The 16145-nt window shown below is 42.7% G+C and overlaps 2 protein-coding genes across 2 annotated transcripts; one reads left to right on the top strand and one right to left on the bottom strand.

Moving 5' to 3' along the window:
- Nucleotides 1-3640: 3640 nt before the first annotated feature.
- Nucleotides 3641-6265, bottom strand: LOC311354811 (sialidase-3-like). The gene is made up of 3 exons (XM_084474672.1): nucleotides 6190-6265; nucleotides 5701-5940; nucleotides 3641-5355 (listed from the first exon to the last, which is right to left on the bottom strand). Exons 1-3 carry the CDS (start codon nucleotides 6226-6228, stop codon nucleotides 4387-4389), a joined length of 1248 nt encoding a protein of 415 aa, XP_084330798.1. The 5' UTR covers nucleotides 6229-6265; the 3' UTR covers nucleotides 3641-4386.
- Nucleotides 6266-6970: 705 nt separating this feature from the next.
- On the top strand, nucleotides 6971-15933 carry xrra1 (X-ray radiation resistance associated 1; the record flags this gene model as incomplete). Its single annotated transcript, XM_084473704.1, has 15 exons — nucleotides 6971-7011; nucleotides 7162-7214; nucleotides 10494-10642; nucleotides 10889-10960; nucleotides 11055-11127; nucleotides 11215-11312; nucleotides 11867-12015; nucleotides 12942-13037; nucleotides 13127-13203; nucleotides 13402-13445; nucleotides 13523-13594; nucleotides 13690-13783; nucleotides 14064-14182; nucleotides 14445-14648; nucleotides 15724-15933. The coding sequence occupies 15 exons, from the start codon at nucleotides 6971-6973 to the stop codon at nucleotides 15850-15852; spliced, it is 1470 nt and encodes a 489-aa protein (XP_084329830.1). The 3' UTR covers nucleotides 15853-15933.
- Nucleotides 15934-16145: the final 212 nt, after the last annotated feature.

Genomic DNA, 16145 nt, shown 5'->3' with positions numbered 1-16145 from the left:
CTTGAAGTTCAGGACTTCAACAGGCTGCCATTACCACTAGGAAGGTACAATTTGTATGAAACTTGGTATACATGCACCATTTCTCATGATGAACAACTTTCACATTGCAACCCATATGGTCAGACCATTGGGATATAGTGCAGTGACCACAACTTGACCAAACACCCACACATTAACTCCTTTGGTGCTGAAAGTGGGAAAAGCTCCAAACTTGGCACACATGTACCAGGTCACTGTGGGACTATAGGGTGATCAAATAATAGCAATAAGGCAAAAGATGGCAGAGATATGTATTTTAAAGTGAAATACATGCATATGTATACAGCTCTACAACATGTTTAAACAGCTCCAACATTGCATCCAAAAGACCTAGGCCCAGCTGTTGAATGTGGCTATTAAGAGGAGATTCCATAGTATACCCATGCCAAATTTGAAGACTATATCTGAAAAAACAACCAAAAAACATTAGTTTGAAGTTCTCCCTTCTGAACCATGGCCTCACTACAATGCAGGATGGGCCTTAAAGGGGTACACACGTTATTTTGCAAACATCCGTTTGACAGTGGATTTTGACACAGTAGGCTTTAGTAACATGGTTGGTGATTGTTTTGATATGTTAACTGCAGGAAAACCAGTTTTTAAGGCACCATACCTCCACATAGGAAAGACTTATATTTCTCAAAATATACTCCAATCTGCCCTTGGCAGTCTACGGTCATACTGTCGGTCATACTGTCAAACTGTCATATTGTCGTTCATACAGTCATACAGTCATACTGTCATACTTTTGTTCATACAGTCATACGGTCATACTGTCAGTTATACAGTCATACTGTTGGTCATACTGTCATACAGTCATACTGTCTGTCATACTGTCATACTGTCGGTCATAGTGTTGGTCGTACTGTCATACTGTCGGTCATACAGTTGGTCATACAGTCATACAGTTGGTCATACAGTCATACAGTTGGTCATACTGTCATACTGTCTGTCATACTGTCATGTGAGAATGTCAAAATCTCTTCTCACTGTCTCTCCCCTCACATCATATTTAATGTGGTATTTGGACTTCCGGAGCACTAGGGGGCAGAAGGTTAACCCCGCCTTGGCCAGGGAAGTTCCCCTTATTATTGGTATGGCCCAATCAGTCCACCTGGGACTTATTGGCTTATATAAGGGGAGTCTCATTTTGTGGTAGAGGGGGAAGGTGCTGGCTTGACAAGAGGCCAGTACTAGAGCACATAGTATATGTGGCTGCTAGGCTGATGGCTAGGCTGATGGCTAGGCTGATGGCTAGGCTGATGGCTAGGCTGATGGCTAGGCTGATGGCTGTTATACCGTAGGACCCCGTTATTGTTGCTGGCAACTATATTTATTATTATTTTTATTCTGACTTTTTGGCTCCAAAAGTTATAAAAATTGGCAGGCTTGTAGAACTCATAAAGTTAGTAAAGGAATCAAAAGATGGTCCAGAATAACACATAGGTGGCGCTATAACAAGGCCTTGAAGTTCAGGACTTCAACAGGCTGCCATTACCACTAGGAAGGTACAATTTGTATGAAACTTGGTATACATGCACCATTTCTCATGATGAACAACTTTCACATTGCAACCCATATGGTCAGACCATTGGGATATAGTGCAGTGACCACAACTTGACCAAACACCCACACATTAACTCCTTTGGTGCTGAAAGTGGGAAAAGCTCCAAACTTGGCACACAAGTACCAGGTCACTGTGGGACTATAGGGTGATCAAATAATAGCAATAAGGCAAAAGATGGCAGAGATATGTATTTTAAAGTGAAATACATGCATATGTATACAGCTCTACAACATGTTTAAACAGCTCCAACATTGCATCCAAAAGACCTAGGCCCAGCTGTTGAATGTGGCTATTAAGAGGAGATTCCATAGTATACCCATGCCAAATTTGAAGACTATATCTGAAAAAACAACCAAAAAACATTAGTTTGAAGTTCTCCCTTCTGAACCATGGCCTCTCTACAATGCAGGCTGGGCCTTAAAGGGGTACACACGTTATTTCGCAAACATTTGTTTGACAGTGGATTTTGACACAGTATGCTTTAGAAACATGGTTGGTGATTGTTTTGATATGTTAACTGCCGGAAAACCAGTTTTTAAGGCATACCAATGCATATTACCATACCAACCAAGCTCACCATACCTCCACATAGGAAAGACTTATATTTCTCAAAATATACTCCAATCTGCCCTTGGCAGTCTACAGTCATACTGTCGGTCATACCGTCATACTGTCATATTGTCGTTCATACAGTCATACGGTCATACTGTCATACTTTCGTTCATACAGTCATACTGTCGGTTATACAGTCATACTGTTGGTCATACTGTCTGTCATACTGTCATACTGTCTGTCATACAGTTGGTCATACTATTATACTGTCGGTCATACGGTCATGTGAGAATGTGAAAATCCCTTCTCACTGTCTCTCCCCTCACATCATATTTAATGTGGTATTTGGACTTCCGGAGCACTAGGGGGCAGAAGGTTAACCCCGCCTTGGCCAGGGAAGTTCCCCTTATTATTGGTATGGCCCAATCAGTCCACCTGGGACTTATTGGCTTATATAAGGGGAGTCTCATTTTGTGGTAGAGGGGGAAGGTGTTGGCTTGACAAGAGGCCAGTACTAGAGCACATGGTATATCTGGCTGCTAGGCTGATGGCTAGGCTGATGGCTAGGCTGATGGCTAGGCTGATGGCTAGGCTGATGGCTAGGCTGATGGCTAGGCTGATGGCTAGGCTGATGGCTAGGCTGATGGCTAGGCTGATGGCTGTTATACCGTAGGACCCCGTTATTGTTGCTGGCAACTATATTTGTAAGTGAAATTACGAAGACCATCATCATGTAGCCACCTGAGCAATTATGTCTGTCCGTCTAAATTAGTTTATGGAGTCCTATTCTGCTTGACCCCCACATTGGTGCTCGCAGCTATATTTACAATTATTATTGCTGTAAATGAAAATATAATTTATAGAAAAAGTATTAATTGTTATCCAGTGAAATAAGTAATTAAGCATGGGGGTTGAAGACTTTGCGAGGCACTGTATACATGTCACACTCTCATAAGGGGCTGAGCCTAATTGAACGTGAATAAACCGTAACCTAGACTCATGAAAACATGTTGTACCAAGTCTCATATGAAAACCGTTGGCAGTTTCAAAAACAACAAGGTTAGCCATAGGCTAGTACACATATAGGCCTATATGAAAACCCAGTTGTTCAAACACTGTCATCAAAGTTACTCCCTTTGCTTTTTGCTCTCTCTTAGCAATAGTCAACAGCAGTTAACTAATGTTGACTGGCGTTAGTCTTTTAGGATTACATATTTTCAACAAATTACACACCTCTTGATGTGGAAATTTGATTGGAGTGAGTAAAACTCCAGGCATATTTCATATTTTTTCATGAGATTGGACATGAGCAAGAATTTATCAGGTGATGTTTATAATTGTAAGCTATAATGTATCGTAATGCAAAAGTTAGAATGGGAAATACATTAAATATAAAAAAGGAAATTGTGTTCAACTCGTAAATCATGTCACACTCCACAAAGTACAAAATGGTTGACAACATGAGACATTTATTTTGCCGTTGTTACATATTTGCATATTTGTTATTCTGTCATTGCACATTTAACTTAGAAATCATACCGTTTATATCATGTACCTTCACTCTCTTCCTTGGCATTAACCTACAACAACATTATTTGTGTACTTATCCCAATAATAGTAATAAGTGCTGTTGTTTGCTTTGGAATTTAGCAGTTGAGGGAGACATCTTTACCTGCAAATTCCTCCTCAGTAAGTCTACTGTGAATGTATAATGCTAAATATATTTCAAAGCAGATCTATTCCAGTTAGGAATGTTTCCATTCAAAAGCACCAAGCATTACCATTTTAATTCATCCAGGAATAATACTTCACAAAATAAAGGAAGCAGTCAAATTACTTAAGTAAATTGATATACATAGTGGTCTCAGTTTGAAATATTGTCTTAATGCTCAACGCAAATACATTCTGACATTCAGGAATTGCCAAACAGGCTAGTGAATAATACTATTATTCAGTCTTTTTAGTATTAGGCAAAGGGCAAAAGCTGTCAAATAAATCATTGTATTAATTATAAACGCTGTTGCATTGTTTTTTGTCTTTTGTTATAACCTGATATCCAGCTCCCGGAATGTTCTTGATGTTTAGGCCTTTGTGAAGTCTGTGAAGCCCTTCTTCTTCACAATATCCTCCAAGTTGATTAGGTTAGAGGAAGACACATTGTGGAATATCATCACACTATCAGCACACGTGTGCAAATTTAATTTAATTTAAGAATCAAATCTCATCGCCTAGCTGGAGGTTTGCCTGATTTCATCCAGAGTGAAAGACACGAAGGCGATCTGTTCGAGTTCGCTTTGCTCCCCGCACTCCAGCAGACAGGAGAAGCGCCGGTCGTCCTGGTTGTAGGCCAGGTCTGAGTAGCCGCTGGGCCCGCGGTGGACCACCATCGGCGGGTCCCAGCCCGCCCGGCTCAGGGGGGCGCGGTTCAAATACACTCCCAAGTCCAGCCTTCTGTGCCCATTGGTGGGATGGCTGAACGCCAGCCAGGTCCGCGTCCCTCCCCCCGCACCCTCTGATCCTTCGCCCGCCAGCAGTTTGGGGGCAGGGAAGCCGATGACACTGCCTTGGCAACCGTTGCGCGGTTCGACCAACTGCTCCGCCCTACGGGGCTTCCCGAAGCGTCCGCCGCTGTCCCGGCTCAGCGCCTCCACCCGGCACGCCCCGCTGTGACGGGCGTTGCAGTACAGGTGAGCCACGCCCTCGCCGTCCGTCACCTCCGCCATCTCGCACTCGCACGACGCCGCGCCCAGCAGCTCGCCCGCGCGCCACGTGAACCCGGCGTCGTCGCTGTAGATGGAGAGCGCTCGCGGCTTCACCGTGAACGGGACGGGGAAGAGGCAGAGGCACTTGACGCGCTCGTAGTAAGCGTACGCCGGCACCACCAGGCGCCCGGCCGCCAGCTGGACGCCGTGGCCGGGCCCCACGCCGAACGTGGCCCAGCGGCCCAGGGTGTCCCCGATGGCGCTGTCCGTCAGGTCCGCCGTGGCGCCCCACGTGGCCCCGTGGTCGCGGCTGGTGACGCAGCACAGCCGCGTCTGGTTGCGTCCCGTCAGGATCTGGTGGCGCTCCGTGACGTGGCGCCGGACGCAGATGAAGAACAGGGAGACGGTCTGGGTTTTGCTGTCGTACACGGGACAGGGGTTCATGGTGCGGTGGTCTGGGAGCTGGGCTGTGGACAGCTCCTCACACAGGGACCACTGCGGAAGAAATGCATTATAGTATGTTATGTTATGTATGTTAGTATGTTTGTTTGTTTGGATTATGAACATCATGGTATCATTGGATGGGAATGTGATTTATTGACAGGGAGGTTTACCCATACAATTTGGAAGTTGTCTGGGTATGTTGGTGCAAGGAAGTCATACTAAATACACTATTCTTCTGTACAGTAATTCATGTATAGTAATATAATCATATGTGTAATTAAATGGTAATTAAAAAATCATTGAGAATACAACAGAAACACATTTATTATTGTTATGTTGACATATCGGTGTTGTGAATGCATTGCAATGTGTCAGGTGGATGAGATCTTACCATACCTGTATAGAACCGTCTTTTGTTATCGTCCCTCTCCTTATCACGAGGATTTTCGCATCGCTGTCCGATGGAGAGGTCCTCTTCTCTGCAAAGGCAAGGTACGTGTGCCTTTCCGGCAGGTAAAGCAAGGAAGGGATCCTGTACGTTACGCCATCTGGCTCTTTTTTGAACAAAGTTGTTTTGACAAGTTCCGCAGTTCCTCTTTTTGATGACGGTTTCGCCATGATGGACGATTGAAGATTCTGCACAAAGTAGCACAATGTTTGGAAAATGCATGCAAATCATTGTTGTTGTTGTTCATTGTTGTCGCACAAAAATTCCTGTCTTTAATCGTTAATTTCTTGCCTGCAGGTATCTACCTACATCCTTTCACAGATGCCAAAGCAGGATCCGGATGTCATTTAATTTCAAAACTCGTGATCTTCCAGTGGGAATGATCGAGAGTTAAATAATACCTAGATAATACACAAACAATCTTAAATAGTACTTACATCTGCATTTACAACCCCACTCATTCTTGAATTAATCATTCGGAAATCATTAGGAAAGCCAGCTATCCAAACTAGGGTCGCCGTAAGGGGGGGAAGTTAGGACGATTCCAAAAGTCTAGCACTGACAGGGGCACCTCAGATCACACTAATATTATTATTACCACCATCATGAATAAGTTAATGTAATTTAAATGAAAATGTTATCTATATGAATGTAAAGAAAGAAAAAATATGGTGGTTTGTTTCTCCATTTTTGGCGATGGAGGTCAGAAGACATAAAGCCTTTATATTTCACCCCTCGCTCTATGTGTTGCTTGGTTCATTCTAGTTAAATACCGTTTTCAGCTCAGAGTGCGATAAAATCTTCAGTTAGTTACCAAGGTTTCCAAATAAATGTATATATTTATTCATGAGCCTTGCTTTTGTGGCCGTTATCTTAAATAAATTAAATATTTCGTCATTAAACATGAAATTCGTAGCCTATATATAGGCTACAGGGCTGTAGCGGAGACAACACGCACGTAAGCGGATTTTACGCCCCTCTAAATAAAGTTTACGCAATTTAAAAAATGCTAAGATTAAGATTTTTTTTTTTTTACGAGCGCAAGCCGTAGTATATTCAAAATTGCGCTGCGTTATTAGTAGGCCTATTACGGCCGGACAGAGCAGTAGAATGAGGCTTGCTCTGCCTAATCAGCTGTCCGTCAAATATTAACGGACGTGTCTGGATTCCTATCAAATGGATATAGGCCTACTGCGGATACTAAAACATCCAAAAAGCATGCGTCGTCCTGCAGATGCCAGCAACAGATCGACTTCAAAGTGAGCGCAAAAACAAACAAACAAGTAAAGTTAGAATCACTCCGATTTGTTACAAACTTTATATTTAATAGTAATACGTGATACGATGTGCTGAAGCCCTATTTTCGACATTTATGTTTTGCAGATGGTGGAGAGCAGGCAGTGATGCAGGGAGAACCGAGCACTCAGGAGAGCCAGAACGAGGAGGGTTGTGATCTATAGTGGTAAACATGAATCAATAAATTAAGGAGACCCATACCAATACAGACTAAAGATCTACCTGGGTAAATCAGACCCTGTAGGCCTTGTGGCTTTGTACCATTCAGCATATAGGCCTACCAATATAACCTAGATTCGGCAGATGCTTCGTGGGTCACCTCCAGAGAGAGTGCCTGTCTGATGACCTTGTATCTCTGAATAAACCACGTGTTGAACCTTAACCGCTCTCCGACTGATACCTAGCCCGGCAAAAACCACGATTCTAGAGGACTAAAAACGACGCTTGCAGCAGCAGGGCTTACACTCATTTTCTTATACAGTTTACAGCCAGGGCAGGGATCTAAATACTGACACCTATTGATGAACGTTTTCTAGGCTCGTGTGTGGATTAGGTTTAGGGTGGGGGCCGAATGTTATATTCTTCATGTTGCTATCATTAAAAAGACCAAACCCTACTTTTTACTTTTCTACTCCAACATGCCATTTGAATACACTTTATGACAAATAGGCCTACAAGTGAGGCATGGAAGGTTGGTAATGGTTGTGGCAGCTTCAAGCGTCTTTCTACAAATATTTTAAATAACACTTTTTTATAAGAACGAAGACGTTTAAAAAAAAAAAAAGACTGACATGTAATTATTAATTTCTAATGAATTAGCGAGTATTTTTTAGTGATTGAGCGACATTGCAAACAAAAGGTCAGGTAGCGCCCCCCAGTGGCAGGGAGGGACAGATGTACACGTTGCTAGGAGATAGTGGCCTAACAGACACTGGTGAGCAGCAGTGAGGATTGCCATGGGAAGCTTTGGAACTTTTTATTTCAACTACATACTGGGAGAAGCAATAATGTGCATTTAGGGCTTTGACTTTAGCTCAAGTAATGCTAGACAAATGCTAGAAATGTCTACCGTTTACAAGACAGGAGATGGGGAATGCCATCGGTCAAACTGCTTCCCCGTCCCTGGATTCTTCCGTCAAAGACAAGATGGTAGGTTAATCAAGGTTGACATTGTAATGAAGTCAGTACATGAGAAAACACCTGTTATAATGGTTTCTCAGCATAAAAAAAGTATATTATAGAATGCCATGCATCATATATAAAGATTGAATAGCTAGAGCACTGGCCCAAGTCAGCAAACTAGTTAAAGTTGTGGGAAACAATACATGTCAATAAAAACTTAGATTAGATAAAAAGGAGTGTGAGAAAACTGTAAGCCAGCAATCACAGGTTGCTTTCCAGAATAATGCGAGACCAGTGACACAATCATGTTTGAATGTGAGGTTCATGGCAAAGTATTCTGTTGGCTTTAAACATTGCTGTACTTCAAGCCGGTATATCAAGTTGCAATGTCAATGTTAAATGTTAAATGTCAATAAAAACTTAGATTAGATAAACAGGAGTGTGAGAAAGCTGTAAGCCAGCAATCACAGGCTGCTTTCCAGAACAATGCGAGACCAGTGACACAATCATGTTTGAATGTGAGGTTCATGGTAAAGTATTCTGTTGGCTTTAAACGTTGTTGTACTTCAAGCCGGTATATGAAGTTGCAACAGTCATAATCCAGGTTTGGCAAAGTGATTAAGACTGTTACTACTGCAAGTGCAAGTAGGCTACATATTTGAGCAATTTGTACTTTACATGAGTAATAATTATATTGTCAAATAGTTTCATAAGTGATACAATCTCCTTGTGTGGGTTCAGTTTGATACTGTCGACAAGAATCTGTAGTTTAAGACTCAGTTTCAACAAGACTCTGTAGATTTAGGTTTACGCATTCTATTAGTTATACTCATGCCAAAATATAACATTGGGATGTTGAACGAGTAGCCTTATTTTTGATAGTGACGTATCTTAACAAGTTGCTAAGTATCTTAATACTTTTCATTGAGTTTAATTTAGGACTTTTTTTATTTTTTTTAATATTATTATTAATTTTTTTTTAACTACAGTTTTTGTAACTATTTATGCTTTTTACTTTCATAGTATGTATAAATACTTTTGTATAAATACAAAAGTTAGAACTGTAATCTTTCCCTGGTCAGCTTATTTTCTTCAAAAACGTGTGTTTTTGTAACAGACTGAATGAAGCATGAGGCAAGCCATGGCATTGCAACCAATTATCAAAAATAATTATGAATTATTATAATTATCAAATAAATAATCAATAATACCATTGATTACACTGTGTTGGAGCATCCTCTTAGTCACCCCCTCCCTCCCAAGCCCCGAACGATCAATAATAAACCTCTGTCCTCCCATCTCCATTTACCACACACTTATGTTTTGTTTTCAAGTTTTGGAAGTGCATCATTTTGTGTTGCAGGAGAGTTATCCCCCTCGCTGGCCTCATCAGTCCAGGGGGAGATGAGGAAGGGGGAGGCGGACTGCCATCGTCCATTGTGGACGATGAGTCAGACTACTAGAGTGTTTTATTGTTCTGTGTCAGGGTGAGATGTTAGAAGAAGATATGCCAGTTGGCTGAGGCCCATCTCACAGTATGGAGATAATCTGATGACCCTCTGGATCATTAGCTTCTCCAAACTCCTGGTACAGTATTCGGTCGGCTCCTCCTTCCTCTCCGCTCCTGGTCGTCAGCCTGCTCATAAAACAGGAAAAGATACCCCTTCCTAAATAAGTACCTTTCCCTCGCCGCCCAAACACATTTCCAAAGGAGATGGGCCTTCCAATGTACTAAAAATTAAAGTCTCAAGACTCACCGTCTTAGCTCCGTCCATTTCCTAGAGAGCTGTTTTTGTGTGTCCTAGTCTGTGGAGGATCTGCATAACATTCCGATGTCGGACAATATTGATCACGCCGACGAGGCATCCCATCGGTACTCCCGCCGTAGCCAATCAAATCCTCCCGAATCGATACACCACACTCCCTCCCCTGACCCCTGATTTCCTGTGTTTGGTTCCACCCTGAGTTGACTGGGAAACGCATCAAATCAGGGGAAATGAAGAATGTGGTTTTACAATCTGTCTTCAGCGGGGTTGTGGGCTGGACTCGTTTTGCGTTTTGTCAGGGTCTTCATCACTGTCTAGGGCTCTGAACTCCCTGGGTCCACAAATGTTCTCCTCCACCATATGTTCCCTGCAGAGGGCTTTCTGTCAGTGGCTGAAATATTGTACAGTAAAACTACACCATGAGTCGTTTTTCGACAAGAAAAACGTAAAGCAAATCTAGCCTTTTTTTTCCACAGAAAATGAATGTTGTGTATTTTTTGGTTTATGTTTTATAAAAAAAAGTTTAAAAGACTTAATACTAATGTTTCTATTTTTAGGTGCGGGCCATTGGTTTGTAGCTCACAGAGAGCACATGGAGCAGAGAAACAGAAACATAAGTAGGACCAAGAGCAACAGGTTGGACCATTCTACGGGGTCGGACTTTGCTCCTCCAGCTACTGGCAACACACTGGATGGCTCCTTACTGGTAAACAAGGCATAAGAATCAAGAGGTGTGATGACTACTGAATGGTGGATAGTGTAGATATACAATAGCATGGTCCATGTGGCTAGGGTGCCGAAATTGAGCTGAAATGTCCACAGCCTAACCCATAAGCCTAAGCATCCTAGGACATACTCATGAACGGCATGTATCTGAATGCACTATAAGTTGCTGTTGGATAAAATTTGAGTCAGCCAAATGACTGATGAATTAATAGATATGCTTTTGTAGATTCGATTACACGGCGTGGAAAACCCATCGGACCTGTGCTCCATGGACATCAGTGAGCAGAGCCTGACTTTGGTGAGGATTCTCCGTTTCATTATATTTTCCATTCAATTTAGAAGCAGGGTCATGGATAAGAATTTGAAACTGTTTTTTTCTCATGCATGTGGAGGTCAAGAATGAAGACCTCAAGGAGTTTGACAATATTGTGTACATCAACGCCTCAGACAACTCTCTTTCCATCGGTGATGAAGCGCTGCAAACAATCAAAACCTAAATTTGGCCTACGAAATCGTGTTGGGTCGAGTATTCATATTTATTTGTATTTACAGAGTCTTTCGGGAGTTTTGGCCTCTTGAGAGAGCTCGATCTATCTTTGAATGGATGCTGCGATATGAGGTTCCACCCTGAAGCCTTCCCACACCTAGAGGTAAGATGGGACCTCGTGGTTAGGGGGTTCTACTCACAGCCTAAGTTTCAAACCCCCATATCCCCAGTCTAGCTGATGCCTTTAACACTGCCTTCGCCTCGCGCACACTACCTCCGTCAACGGACGCATCTCGTTGACTTTGCATGGGGCGCTCTCGAAATGCATTGTGGGTCCGTCCGTTCTGTCGGCTCCGTTGCCTGCGTCAAAAAGTTGAGGAATGTTCAACTTTTCAGGCAGCGACGGATCCGTTGGCCAATCAGATCGAGTTATGCAAATATACGCAAATACACTGACAATGAAATCACCTTTGTAATACAACCAGGGAAAACACATGGATAGGTCAAAAAGCCCCCATACTTCCGTCATCCGTCAATGGACGTGTGCAGTGTGAACGCGGTGTGACTAAAATATATACTTTTTCCAACCACAGGCCATACAAAAATCAAAGAACTGTAGGTCTTTGTTGAAAGCGTAAACCAAATTTCTCCCAAGGGAGACAAATAAATGAACTTGAACTTGAAGTGTTCAAAATGACATTCTGTGGTTCCTTCCAGGTCTTAGACTTGTCCTTCAACAACGTATCCGAGGCCGACATTGTTTGCATCGGGCGTCTGGCAGGCCTAAAAGTCCTGTGTCTGACAGGAAACAGACTGCACCGACTTCCTGCCAATATGGCCGATTCCAACCCTCCCCCCACCCTCAGGTAGGTCAACATACAGTCGGTGTGAGAGAATGACCTCCTCTGGAGCCGTTGGTCTGTTCTCATAAGAAAAGGTTTCACTTGTACATGGTCTTCCATACGGGCAAAGGAGGGGGTAGGAGCGTTTATGCTGGTGAGCCTCGTTAGATGAACATTGTGTGTGTGGTTGTCAGGAAAGAAACCATATGTTCAGAGGCTCTTCCATGTCTAAATGTAACAGAGACACGAAATGTAGCGATGACCAAAGAATCAAATGTGAAGCTGTTCTCAAATCAACCACAGGGGGGTGTACTAATAGCTGAAATAGACATCTCTCTCTTTATGACTCTTTCTCCAACCCCCAAAGTGTTACCCTTTATAAAACCAAAGGCCTACTCCGAGCCCAGACTGTGACCGTGCAATATGTTTGCAGTTATCATTTTTGTATGCAAGGTTGCATTAGCTCAGTTCGGCGGAGAATTTTGGAATCATAAAACAGTCAAAATCCCTTCTGAGATATCACAATAAAGGCAGCTCAAGAAAAAATACACACAAGCTAAACCCCTTATGATTGAGCGAGTAAGTGGAACATTACAGTGGTACGTGTTGGAATTAGCAGAGCCGAATGGATATTGTAAAAATGCCAGAGGGTGAGGGGTGCACATCCCTCCCAGGGCTGGTGGGGTCTGCGTGTCTGACTGTCTGACTGACTGCCAATGATAGCGTTACATCATAGATATAAGGTTGTACTTTGGGATATAGCCTGCTAAGTGTGTGTGGCAGGATTAGAGCAGTGCTTGGGCTACGGTGTCTGACTCCCAGCCAGGGGTACCGGGTTCGACAGCACACGTCCACAGCCTATCCTGCAGATGTATTATGTTTAAATGAATGAATTAAATGAATGCTTTTCTGACGTATTTGGCCTGTGGTTCCTGCGCCGTGTGGAGCAGTGACGAGAAGCCCCTGTTTGGCTCGCTGGAGGTGCTGTCGCTGGACGACAACCAGCTCACGTCCGACGTCTTCCACTGCCTCTCCAGCTTCACACGGTCAGGCGTGTTCATGGTCATCTGTTATTGGTCACAACAGCTTTGCTTTAATACAAGTCAACTGTTGTGTTGTCTGTGTACACATCCAGGCTGCAGCATTTAAACCTCCAGGGAAACAACATCTCTGAGATCCCCTTCATGCTGCCCGATGGAGATGGAGATGGAGGTCAGTTCAACAGCAAGCTGAAGACGTTGTCATCTCATTGAATACTAAATCCCATTAAAAATAACTCAAATGTTTTTATTAATCAGTGCCTGAATTTAATTTTGTGAAGTTGTATTGTGAACCTCAACCAAAGACCTTGTATTTCTCACTTCATAAAAATTCAAAATCAATATTTTCTGATTTTGTTTTTCAAACCAGCCCAGACTGGGTCAAATCAAGGTCATTTCTTGGGAATATTACAGGTACATACGTTTGTTAATTGATGGTCATCTTTAAATGACTTGAATATATATTAAGTGCATCAAAATGTCTCACTTAGCCTAGTGTTGGTGAGATGGAGTCCAGCCTACCACTCCCACAGCTCCAGTTCCTCAGCTTGGCTCACAACAAGGTCAGTTCATAAAACCCTGTTAAAATGTCCCCCTGAGCAGTTGTTACGCACAATGTGTGTACGTGAGGTCATCAGAGTGTGTGTCTTGTCACTAGATTGCAGAGGAAGAAGCTCTTCTGTCTGCTGCTCTGTTTCCAAGCCTTACTGAGCTGGTCATCCACAACAACCCTCTCACCACTCAGAGAACCGGTATGCTTCTAGAACACGCTTCTAGAAAACACTCTCTGTTGAGCTGTAGGCCTACTCTTGTTCTGGAAATGAGAAAGTACTTTCAAATGGGATACTAGCGTTTAACTAATAGCGTCAGCAAAATGACTAATGTAAAGGGAAGTCTTTCTGTTTTACTTGAAAGTTATGTTAGACACAAAATGAAGTGAAGTATTTCTGCGTGCCAATCACGCAACACTAACAGAGTGTTGTGTGATTGGCATGCAGAAATACTTCACTTCATTTTGTGACCTCATCCCAGGCGACCCTCCTCTGCTGACGTACTTGCTGAGTGTGAGACGGGGGGTCAGAGTGAAGCGCACCGACCGCCAGGAGGTGGGAAAGCCCTCTGTGATGTTGCCGGACAGGTTTAAACACAAGGTTGGTGCTCTGAGTCATTGAGAGAAAACGGCCTACTACTGTTATTGTTACTGGTTATTTATTATCATCACACCGGGGGACTGTCTTGTCTCAAAAGTACTTACAAATATTGTCCTGGTTTTCAGGGCTAAAATCCTGATTAAACAGATTTCAGCTACATTTCTGGTTGAATTTTTTTTTCAGTCATTTAAAGAATAGAGAGAGATTGTCAACGTAAAGGTTAACCTAAATCAACATGTCTTTGATGTTTTTGGTTGTGTAGATTAGAAGCGAAGGACAAAGTGTAAAAAGGCCATGGTTAACAGAGCGACGCCATTACTCTCCACAAGAGAGGGAGAGGCAGGGCTTCCCCAAGGACCCAAGCTCTTCTCAGGTCAAGGAGAGGGAGAAGAACGACATTAGAGATGGGGTCACAGACCGTCCAGATGAAACCAAACATCAGGAAGAATCTTTCTTTGTTACAAAGGTATGGAGGTTTTATCATTTATGTTTTGCTTTTCCAATCCAGCAGTATCTTGCACCAAGGATGCCTACAGTTAGACTGTGAACACAACAACCCTAACCACTAAACTATCTGGCTCTGGATAAATGTCTGATTCTATCCACAAAACTCAAATTTGCATCAAACAGGCTAGTTTTGTTTTCCTCAACTGATTTCAGATTCACGTTCTTCTCTAATCTCCAGCCAGAAGACCTTCACGACAAGGAGTTCAAGAGTGAGGCCACCGCTAACGCAAAGAACACGGAAAACAAAGGAAATTCTGTCGCGGTTTCCGAAAACGACATTTTAATGGATGTGAACAGCAGAACGGCGGATGTGGTGGAGGCTACTGGTGAGACATGAGTGGAGGGTTGGCTGTCTGTGATTAAAACCTCTCAACACTGGCAGCGGCCGATTTACTGACAAGCTCCTCGGGCTGACAGGAACCCAAACTGCTGTGAGAATGGCGATGCAGACGCTTGTGTGTAGAGATGTGTAGAGATGTAAAAACAAAACCACCGTACCACCGCAGGCACACACACAGCCACAGAGCAAAGGGTTCATTCACTCGTTCATTATAAACTTCACTTTGATATGAAATCCTATGAATATGAAATAATATGGGATAGAAATGTATTATAATGTAACTGAAATAACTCTTTGACAAACAGAAAACGATATTATGTTAAATAAATGTTAAATAAATGTATCATGTCATCCTATAAATGAAGGGTTAGAAACAGAAAAACATAAAAAATTTTCTCCATATCACTTTATTTGTTTACACCCCTGAAGTCGGTGAAGATGCAAGGTGAGAAGGCAACGACAGCAACAACACAGTCAGGAACCTCCTCTAAGTACGTAAGAACGCCACATGAAGACGAAGAAGAAGTATCAAGCCGTATTAAGCAGAACAGAATAACAGAGAATAACAGAAACAGGGAGCAACAGAGAGCATCACAGAAAATAACTTCAGCCTGAAGTTCTTTTCTTTTCTTTTCTCAGAGAATAACTTGAGGCTGAGGTTATTCTCTCTCTGCCTATTGTGTGTTTTTGACAGGCGGCCTCCCAGACGTCGGGCCGATCCATGAGCAGGTGGACAGAGAAGAGGTGTCCCTATACTGAGGGGAACGCGTGGAAACTAAAAAACGTCTTCACTTTTAGGTCTTACCGAATATATTTAGTGTGACCGTTTTATCTTAAAAAGCGTTAATTCAAACTGAGCCTATGTTATGAACACTAGATTTAATTAATGCAACAATTCTTCCTGTATTGTATAGAGAGATGAGATCAATGCTCTACCGTTTAGTCAATGGGATAGTACTGAGCATTGGGGCGTTGTCTTCATTACAGGGCTTGTACATCGTGACGTCACATCGCAGTGTTAGTTACGGTTAGGTAGTAATCATTTTTTGGTCATTTATTATCAGTAATGTATAAAGTAAGTGCAATTATTAGTTATTATGGCGTGACATTGTTGTG

Source organism: Micromesistius poutassou (genome assembly GCF_964030765.1).
Source record: "Micromesistius poutassou genome assembly, chromosome: 10".
Taxonomy (NCBI): domain Eukaryota; kingdom Metazoa; phylum Chordata; class Actinopteri; order Gadiformes; family Gadidae; genus Micromesistius; species Micromesistius poutassou.
This window is presented reverse-complemented; position numbering and strand designations above follow the sequence as displayed.